At 38.6% G+C, this 11094-nt stretch overlaps 1 protein-coding gene across 1 annotated transcript; it reads right to left on the bottom strand.

The window, feature by feature from the left end:
* Positions 1-428: 428 nt before the first annotated feature.
* On the bottom strand, positions 429-950 carry LOC122669258 (acyl carrier protein 1, mitochondrial-like). The gene has a single exon (XM_043865983.1). The coding sequence runs from the start codon at positions 898-900 to the stop codon at positions 520-522; it is 381 nt and encodes a 126-aa protein (XP_043721918.1). The 5' UTR covers positions 901-950; the 3' UTR covers positions 429-519.
* Positions 951-11094: the final 10144 nt, after the last annotated feature.

Here is an 11094-nt window from a genome sequence, read left to right as displayed (position 1 = left end):
TCGTAGCAACCTTTTTAATGTAGTAATATTATGTAAATACCCTTTACTAGGGAAATTTATACATATCACCCCAAAGGTTTGACAAAAGGATATTTTCATCCCCACCATTTTGGAAAATTCTGTGTACCCCCTGAGGTTTATAAACGGTAACAAATAAGTCCATTCCGTCAGTTCATGATTAACAATATTAAAAATAAGAGGTGAACTGATGAAATTTCCCTTAGAAGAAAAAGGAAAAAAAAAAAAACACCTGCAACTCATCTTCCTCAACCGATTTTGGGGAAAATGAGTTACAGGTTTCAAAACCCTTTCAACCCTTAAGGAATTTATCAAAAGTGTTTTAGCTTGAAGCATGAGAAATCCAAGAAAATATATAGTTTATCAACAATGACTTACAATATCAAATGGATCAAAATTATTTTTCCATCCACCCCGGATGTCAGATTCCTACAACTACTCAACAAAATTGAGCAAAAATGGATGATCCAATCATTACATTCTGGACACAATAACCTAGAACTAGCCAGCCATTGAATGGTTTGCAATATACTCAATAGCGAGGGGGTAGGAATTAATTTTATCAGCCTCCTTATCTAGAATCTCCGGCTTGAACTTCTCCTCTAAAGCCATTACAATTTGAATAGTATCCAAGCTATCCAAGCCTAGATCTTTCTCGAAATGGACATCAGGGGTAACCTTAGAAGGATCGACCTTGGGGAAGCACTTGACAACATCAAGAACTCTCTCGATCACTTCTTCCGTCTCGTGATGATAGTCTCCATGGGATGACATCGACCGAATGGAGTTGCAGAGATTCCATGCCTGAGATCCCAATCGATCTAGTGCTGCAGTTTGAACTGGGACTCGAATGTGGCGGAGAATCGCAGCTCTCAGAGCCATCTCTCTCTCTCTCTCTCTCTCTGGCGCTCGCTCTTGTTCACGCCCTTGATCTCAACCCCCTTAAGGAATTTAGGGTTTCAAATTGGGGGAAAATCCCAAATCAAAACCCTTTTGCACATCAAAGTTTTGATACCCAACCCGACCGATTCTTGACTGGAATCCAAGAGAGGGAAAGGCAGAATGACATCAGACGTTGAAAGGGTTGAAAGGGTTTTGAAATCTGCAACTCATCTTCCCCAAAATCGATTGGGGAAGATGAGTTGCAGGTGTTTTTTTTTTTCTTGTAAGGGCAATTCCGTTAGTTCAAGTCTAATTTTTAATATTGTTAGTCATGAACTGACGGAATGGGCTTATTTGTTACCATTTGCAAACCTCAAGGGGGTACACAGAATTTTCCAAAACTGAAGGGTGAAAATATCATTTCGTCAAACCTCAGAGGTGGTATGTGTAAATTTCCAAAAAAATTATTATGTAAATACCCTTCCTTGCTTTCGAATAATTATCACCTCCAACTCTCATAGGGGGGAGTGGACCCCACCTTGGGCAGTGTTTTTGGGCAGGGAGTAGGGTGGTCATTTCCGCCCCCATGTGAGGAATTGGAGGAATTGGAGGGGATAACGATTCACCACTTACCATTGTATTACCTATAATTGGTTTAGTTCCGATTTATTGAATCGGTTCCAAGGTTCGTAATCTCGGGTTGGATCCACCGATTTTGGCCGGATCAGATTGATATCGAGTATCAACCGAGACCAATCTCGATACCTATCTGATCCACGTGTACGGATAAGGGTAAAAAGCAACAAAAAAAAAAAAAGGAAGTAGTTTTATGTCCGAGAGTGTGGGCTACATCAACACTCTCAGTTTCTCATGTGTCTCTCTCTCCTCTTCAAAACAAGGGGGCTGATGTGTCTTTTCATGTAGAGAGGAGAGATAGACTCATGGGAGTGTAGGCCACACTCCCGAACAAAGAACTGTCTCCAAAAAAAAAAATAGAATTTTTTACAAATAAACAAGGGCAACAGTGTCATATTTGCCCGAGTTTGGGCGATCTCCTGATCCAGCCAATCTGATCCGATATTGAGATTATGAACTTGATCAGTTCTGATTAATCAGTTTGATTTTTATTCCGTGGCTAGAAACTAAAATTTTTTTTTATTTTTTTTTTGGTGAAAAGCTAGAAACTAAAATTGAATCATTTATTAAACAGCTCTAATATCCCAGATCAAAATCAATTAATAAATAGTTTCAATTAAACGATTTTTATCGTTTCAATTTTAATTTTGTTGTTGATTCAAGTCAACAATTTTGGGTCTAATTGGGAATGAACATATTTTTGTTGGGCTTGAACAACTGCATCCAACAATATCATAGGTATTCCAACACTAAACTACTTAGGACACATACATAAAGGGCTTGTTACATGTGAGATTACCTAAAACAATGGAAGTTCACAATATAAGTGTAAAGTGAAGAACTTCAAAGTAAAAGGGGAGTGTCGTCTTCCCTTCAAGTGTGAGTATCATCGTTCTCCTCTAGTGTGAGTGTCATCTTCCCTTCCCCGGTGTTCTCCATTCACTCCCCAACTCTCATGGCCTCCTCTCGACCTCCACCACCACAAGAGAAAAAGGTGCCATGCAGTTTCCTGTTCATAATTACAAAGAACACAAATTTTTAATATTTAGAAAATTATTAAGAAGATCCATTGTTGGTAGCCCTTCATTTAAAAAGTTTCCAAAGAAACAGTTTAAACTTTGGGTGAGTGGGTAGGTTCCACAACAATTTCCCAAAAGAAAAAATATTAACATTATGCCTAGATCTATTGGGAAGACTGGAAGGAACATTATTGGGGGGAGCATTATATAGGAATTTTTCTGTAATTTTAATGGTGAGAATACCATTATTTGCATATGGGTAAAAAATAAAACCAGAGTGATGGTTTAGCGAAATTAGAATTTGGGTGATAAGTGAAGCAACTGAAGAAGGGAAGATGGTAGCAGTGAGGGGTATATTCCAAGAGCAGTTAATCATCAACTCCAATATAGTGGAAAAATTAGTAAGAGATTGGATAGGGGAACTAATATAAAGTTCAGACCATTTAGGGATCTAGATGGATATTGTAGTCCCCCTAGGGTTTGTTGTACCCCTTTTGAGGGTTTTTTTAGTTTCTCCTGTTAGGGTCTTATCTCTTCCCTATCCTTAATGGCTTTGGAGTTTGTATTTCCTTTTTTTTTTTGCCTTTAATATATTATCTCCCCCCCCCCCCCCAAAAAAAAAAAAAAAAAAAAAACCCCTATACTCTTGCAAATACTTTGAGCCATTGTGAACGTTTACTCATTAAAATCTTCAGCTCAAATTAGGCTTAAGTGTTTTCTACTTCGAAAATTGAAATAACTCCTCAAATTTCAATATTTTTATAGAAAATGATTTGTATTAATAAAAAAAGGGAAGTGAAATCATACCAAACAACCTCAGCAATTGGGGAAGCGCCTCTTGGTGTGGTGGTGGCTGCCAGTATTGTAGAGCCCTGGCCTAAATCCAAGGAGAGGTCACTGTTTCGACTTCCCCCTCGCCCATGGATAAACATTTTTTTATCCCTCCCCCCAAAAATAACTTAATTGAACGACTTTCTTCTTATTTATTTTTTTCATCCAACTTGCGCCTCCAACTCTAGAATTTTAGCTTTCGTGTCTCCTTCGACTGGCACCATGCAGCTTTGATGCCGTCCTCTAGTCAATTTTACCATGATGACTTACATTCTTATTGAAGACTCTCTCCTCTTTCAATCCCATATCCAGTGACTTTTTTTTTTCAAGGTTCATATTTCCCTTTTTTATGGTCATTCTATTTTGTTAGCTTAAGGTCTAAATTAGCTAACACCTTCTTAAGGTTTCAAAGTTTATGATCTCAACTTTTCACCAAAAATAAAAGGGAAAATTACTTAGACACCCCCTATACTATGGCCATTTTGCTTAGTCTCCCCAATGTTTAAGATAATTACTTGAACACTCCCTGCAGTTTACCATTTCTTTCAAATAGCCCTGTCCGTTAGTCAACCACCGTTACCATTGGTTAAATATTTTATAAATGCCTAAACTACCCTTAAGGTGTAATGAAATGACATATTTGCCCCCCTTCTTCTTCTTCTGCAACCGAAAAAAAAACCAACAACCATGGCTGAAATCACCAACCCGAAATTTGAGTGGTTTCAGAAAATCAGCAACTCAAGGTGTCAGATTGACACCAAACTAAGGTCGAGGGAGCCTTTTAGGTAAGCCAATAATGTCCAAAAATATCAGACATAACTGATGGTCTGATTGTAAATAATCTCACATTCTTCAAAGCTGTCCAAAAAAACCAGAAAAACAGGGCATCACCAGCCCCTTGGAGAAAACTGATTACACAACATCAAAAGCTTGAATCAGCCTCTGATTAGGTTCGAAGGTCCTTACCATAAGAGGGCCAATAAATTCAGATGTAGATACTCTGGACTTGCGTAAGATTCAGATGTAGGGATCATACTCTGGAGTGAACTTCAAAGAAAAGAGTCTAATCTGTAATAGTAACCTACAAATTTACCTGTTTTAATATTCTTGCGTTCTCTCCTAAATGTTGTATGATTTCAAGCATTTCCTGTTTCGTCTGCAAAAGAAATCCAAGACAAGTTGGTACAGGATAAATGAAATAAAAACAGGGGGAAATCAAACCCTAACCCTTTAAAATCAAGAAACTAAAGAAGCGAAAACAAAAGGCGGATAAAGAAAAACCCAGAGCCGTTCGCAGCAAAGAACGATTGGGAAGATTAATAAAAGGGAAGGAGAAGAGGAGTCAACTTACCGTCTTCTTTCTGTTATATACCATCACGGGCTTGGGATCAGATTCGTTGGGAGAGAAGGAAAGAGAGGTTACAGGACTTGAAGACTCGACCTTGAGGCTCGATTTGCTGCTATTGTATTAGGAGTTAGATAGCAGAGGTGGAGATGAAGGAAGATGAGGAGGTAATGGGTTTGAATCGGCTGCAGATCACCTTCTTTTAGCACCCCAAGAGAACGAAAACGAAGAACCAAATCCATATTTCTTTTGGGCTATCAGTTGCGGCAGTTGAAGCAGGATTTCAGCGGCTTCAAATTCGTCATCATCGAAGAAGCTGTTGTTGCTAAGCTCCCACTATTTCAAATCTGATGCAACAGTGCGTCAAATTTGCAACTCCATTGTTACCGCCAGGTACAGATTCAAATGTAGGTACTCTGGACTTGCAATTTAGGTGAGTTAATACCTGGACTTCAGAGGCGCTACATTTGGGCATCGAGTTCTAAAATCCCCAACGAAGAAGAAGAAGAAGAAGAAGAAGGGTACTTTGGTAATTTGAATTTTACTGTTTTCTATTAAATAGGTGATAAGGGTACAATAGACATTTTCATTTAAACACTAACAGCAGACTAACACCGTCAGGTTTCGGGGGGTGTCAAGAAATTGTTTCAAACGTTGGTAATCGTAAGCAAAATGGCCATAGTACAGGGGGTGTCCAAGTAATTTTCTCAAATAAAAACCAAACTTTATGATCTCAACGTTAATGGTTAAGTCTTCATGATCTAGAGAATATTTTTTCAACGAAATGTCGGAAAAGAAGCAATTGAGTGACCATCGATTCAAGCCATACAAATATTTCATTTCAAGTTTTCGTAGATTCGAATTTCATAGGCTTTGATCCTTACGGGTTAGAATGTGGGAATGAAGAAAGTAGTTGACAGCTTTACAAGACCAAAGAAACCGCAATACATAGATTTCATTTCTGTAAAACAGAACTGGGTCTTGGACCCGGGCCATGGCGCCCACAAGGGGCAGCCGGTCTAGCCCGTGAGAAAAGGGAGAGAGGGCAGTCACTTTAAGTGACCGACTCTCTCCCCCTCCTTTCTAGTCAGAGCATGACTCTGATAAGGGGGGGCATTAGGGTTATGGTTATATATACCTCTCCTATAACCCTAAGGCCGTTATACAAGAAATCAAATTTCTCCTCTCTCTCTCTCTCTCTTTTGCTTTCCAAGTTATTGTGTTCTTTGTGGGATTCAATCTGTTTCCAAGATTTGTAGTGTGGAGTTCTCTTTAGAGAAGCTTTTCAAGATATCTAGAGATTGTTGAAGATTGTTCGTGGTGCTCGTAATCAAAAGTTTGGTTCTTGATCTCTCTTCCGTTGTCTTCCCATATTCGTTCAGATAAGATCCAAACCGAATCATCAATCAGATCTAACATTGGTATCAAAGCCATTAGTTTTTTGTTCGCTCTTGTGATGTCAGGAGATTATTTGTGATTTGGAGAAGAATTAGTTTTAGGGTTTCCATCAACGGAGATGGAAACCATCACCGCATGGGTGCTGCAAAGAGCAAGCAAACCATGCCCCTCTTCCTCTCCCTCTTCCCTCCTTGATGAGCACATTTATGTGTGAAAACTTAGGGCATAAAACATGCATTTTACCACATTGGATAGAGTTACTCGGTGCTTTCTTGTGCTTTTCAGATTTTTGGGCTATTTAATGCTATTCTAGACTATCGGGAACTGCATATCCAAATTTATACGTAAAGCTGCCCAATGTTTTTGCATGGCTATAAAGAGGACTAAATTTTGAGCAAGATGGATGAAACAGAATTCAGTTATGCATTCGTTTAGGTCTCCATGCAGTCGAGTATTCTTTTCAGACTAAAAAATGATAATGGGTCAGAAATGAGCTGTAATGCAAGCCCATAGTCATTCTGCCACTTCCCATGGGTACTTTTGACATTAAAAAAGGCATTTCTAATCAATGGTGGAGATCTATTGCAAGTACAGGACTGTTTCGACAATTTTCCAATCTTGAAGAGAGAGAAGAGCTGCTACCCACATAGGGGGACCCACACTGCCTGCACCCTCCATGGTTTTTTTAGGGACAATACTGTCCACGATTTTTGAGCACCAAGGCTCCACGATTTTTAGAGGACAACTTGGGTATTTGATTAATTGATTGAGTAGAATCCTAGTCATCACCCTTATTCTCTCTCTCCTCTAACTTTCCAAGGGCACTTTTGAAATTGTACTATGGATAGATTTCTTTTGAAAAATATTCTCTCATCCATGGAAGGTTGAAAAGTTAAAGATGTCTTGATCTCATTGCTTGGAGAAGACACCTACAAAGAAAAGAAAGCACAAAAATAGAATTAGAAAGTTACTTTTTGAAAAATAGAAGGTTTATGTAGCTAAGATTTTTATCTCTCTCTTTTTCTATTTTTCTCTTTTCTCTTGGGGATCAAACCATGTAAAGGAGGAAGGAGAAGAGAATATTCCATTATTTTTTAGATCCTCTCTCTCCCCTCCACGGCTTTAGAAGGAGAGGAGCTCCCAAAACGGTGGAGCCCCTCTCCCTCTTCTCCCTTCTCCTCTTCCCCCTATAAATACCCCATGGTTTTCTCTTGTAAACTTGTTCAATTCATTAATGAAATTTTCTATTCTTCTCCTTCTAATTTTTGGCTTTCTAAGTTTCTAGTTTGATTTATGAGCTTAGTTTAATGGTTGTAATAGGTTTAATTCATGTTTTAATTTATTTATGTCTTCAATATGGTTGTAATCCTTTAATTATAGTTTAGTTTTAAAGCTTTCTAGTCTAAGTTCCTAAGTGTGTGAGAAGATTTGGAGATTTAGAAGAGAAAGCCATGCAAGGATTAATCAAGTGTTCAAGCTTCATCAAATTACATTCATGCAAGGCCTAGTTAATTCATGCACTTTCAACTTTGGTAGAAGAGAGTATCAAGTTCTTATTTTTATTTTTATGATCTTCTTCTTCTTAACCTCTTAAATCTTCTAGTTTCTAATTTCTTCTTCTTATTCTCTACCTCTTTCTTTTTCTATTAGTTTTATTTTATTAGTATTCTCATCTCCATTAATCCCTCCATTCTATTAGGAATTTTCATTCTCCATTATTTTTATTTTCATTCTCATTCTCTACCTCTGTAATTCAATCATGCTTTTAGGATTTTATTTTTTAGTTACTATTATCATTATGCATTATGGTAAGATTTTAATTTAATTATTTTTATTTTAATTTCAGATTTGGTAGCGTCATTTTAAGTGTGAGAAGCAAGCAATTTCAATCCGATTCAAGCACCTTCGTGTTTTACATCTCTAATCTCTTAGTCTCATTCTCCCTCTCTAATTTCTTTCTTTTGTTTGGTTTTTTTTTTATGTGGTTGTAGTGTGTGGCTGCGATTTATTCCCTCCAATCCACGTTAGTATTGATAGGTTAGATGAATATGTGTTAGGATGCCAATTCAATTCCTGAGATCCATAATTTCGATAGATGTTTGTGAGTTAGGATACGTTAGTTTAATCATCATTAGTTTAATCCAATACTTTAATTAATTTGGTTCACTTTGCATTGCTTTAAAGTGAGTAAAATAGAGTGACAAACATCTCCTTGAGTTCGACCCGTAGCTATGATTGATCCGTACGCTTGCGGTTATTATTTCTTGCAAACACTCCTCCCCTTCTTCTTTTTTTTTTTTTTTTTTTTTTTTCTTCCCCACTGCTTACTCTGGGTGCACAACAGCAGTAGGCTACGACTATGTGCTGCCAGGCCACGCGCGCAGCTGCGCACAACAACAGCAGGCCATGGCCAGTGGTTGCTATTGCCATATGGTGATCAATAAAAAAAGGGTAAAGTACACGTATCCCCCTATAATGCACCCAATATTCCTCGCACCCCCCTAAGCGGCTCAATATTACATGTACCACCCTTCAATATTCCACATACCACCCCTGCTTTACACCTCAAATGCCAGATAGGTCCAATCTGTTAAATACCACCATTAGATGCCAAAATTTTGACCATTTTACCCTTTGCTCCATTTTCTTAAATCTGAAAAGACTTAATTACCCTCACTTATTTGTTGCCCTAAACTAATTAAAAATGACCATTTTACCCTTTGTTTTATTTTTATAAATGAAAAGATCTAATTGTCCTCAGCTCCACCAGCGCCACCGCCACCACCCACCATTAACACCGTCACCACCGTGAAGCCCACCTTCAACACCACCTCCAACTCCTCCACCTCTACCAATTCCACCACTGAGTCCCCTTTCCTTGCCTATTCCTCCACCAACACCGCCACCCTTACCATTGAACTTCAGAGGCAGCTGACGAGTTCTTCACCGTTGCCCTCTTGAATCTCCTCTTTTCTTCCTAAAAACTCAGAGCAACTCAAATCCATCAACACTCAAATCTCCAAACCCATCAACACTCAACACTCAAATCTCCTCTGTATACAAAAAACCCAAACCCATCAACTCTTAAATCTCCTCTGTATACAAAAAATCCCCAAATCTGAACTTGAATCCAGTCATCGTTCCTTGAAGCTCACCTGCGCTCTCTTCCTAACTGACCTGCAAGAATTGTGTGCACAGATTTCTTCTATCTCACGTTTTTCTCAATTTGATCGAAGCCTTCTTCTCTCGGTGAGTTCCAATATCTTCCTCTTCCCTATTTTCCCTGTTATTTTCCTTCTTGTTACTTGCAGAGTTTCTGTTTTATTGTTCCTCTTCCTATAAAACGGTACTGATAGTCCAACTGTTTAGGATTGATCTCTCTCGATCCTTCTCCATTCTTCCCAAAATTGTGTGCTGATTCTTCCCTTGTGGGCAGCATAACCTGTTTATTTTACCCCTAAATATTTGTTCCTAAAAACCAACCCTATCTAACCGTTGCATACCCAGTGGAGAAAGAATTCAAGAAACGAAAAGCTTGGGAGGACCTGCTGCTCCGGCAACGCGTCCAACTCCCTGCTCCGGCGACTTCCTTCCTTCTCCGGCTACGATCTATGTTCTCTAATGGAGAAGAAGGAAAGCAGAAGAAGAGACAGAGAAGGAGCAGAGAAGAAAGAGCATAGAAGAAGTAGAAGAAGGAGAAGCTGAATTATGAATTCTGACAATATATTAATATTGCTTCATTGTCAAAGAACACTGTTAGGTGTAATCCTTCTCCGTTCCAATTCTTCTCGATCTGTATTATTGTATAAAGATGGTTATTCGTATCTGAAAATGAAATTAAACAGTTTTAATTAATTTGGGGAATCATCATTATTAAGCAGATAATATTGATCGAGTAGTACTCAAATCTCATCCTTCCAATAGGATCCTTAAAAGCCCTCTACTCTACCAATCAATTAATTGGATTTCATTGGTTAATGATCTTCCAGTACTTGGACTAGGTTCCCTTTGATCAAGAAGAGAAGAAAGTTATTATATGGCTTCTTCTGCAATGGGCTGGTCCGAACTTCTCCCTAAACTAATGGACCTCATCCTTGATCGACTAACCTCTCTCTCCGACCATCTTCGTTTTGCTTCTGTATGCTCCTCATGGCGATCATTAGTAGTTAGTAATCGCTATCCCCGTCGTCGTCTACTTCCATTCCTGATGCTTTTCCCTACTGTCAAAGACGACACTACTAAAATCCGACCCTTCTTTAATCTTTCAAGTCACAAGAAGATTAATGGGCTTCACATCCCAGAGATTCACCAAAAGTGATGTTAGATCGTAGCCTGAGAAGGAAGGAAGTCGCCGGAGCAGGGAACTAGACGCCTTGCCGAAACAGCAGGTCCTCCCAAGCTTTTCGTTTCTTGAATTCTTTCTCCACTAGGTATGCAACGGTTAGGTTGGGTTGGTTTTTAGGAACAAATATTTAGGGGTAAAATAGTCTTTTCAAATTAGGTTAGGGTAATACATAAGTGAGGGCAATTAGGTCTATTCATTTATAAAAATAAATCAAAGGGTAAAATGGTCATTTTTAATTAGTTTAGGGCAACAAATAAGTGAGGGTAATTAAGTTTTTTCAGATTTAAGAAAATGGAGCAAAGGGTAAAATGATCAAAATTTTGGCATCTAACGGTGGTATTTAACGGATTGGACCTATCTGGCATTTGGGGTGTAAAGCAGGGGGTGGTACGTGGAATATTGAGCCACTTAGGGGGGTACGAGGAATATTGGGTGCATTATAGGGGGGTACGTGTACTTTACCCATAAAAAAAGGGGGGGGGGGTGGGGAAGGGAAAAGAAAGAAAATAAAGGAAAAGAATTAAAAAAAAAGGATTCTTTCTTGAGTTTGTTATACTCCCCATATATTTCTTAAGTTTGTTATGCAGCCCATGTGCTTCTTAGATGGGATTTTTGGTGTA

The sequence above is a fragment of the Telopea speciosissima genome, chromosome 7 (assembly GCF_018873765.1).
Source record: "Telopea speciosissima isolate NSW1024214 ecotype Mountain lineage chromosome 7, Tspe_v1, whole genome shotgun sequence".
NCBI lineage: Eukaryota > Viridiplantae > Streptophyta > Magnoliopsida > Proteales > Proteaceae > Telopea > Telopea speciosissima.
Note: the sequence above shows the minus strand (reverse complement) of the source record. Positions and strands in the feature narration are given on the sequence as shown.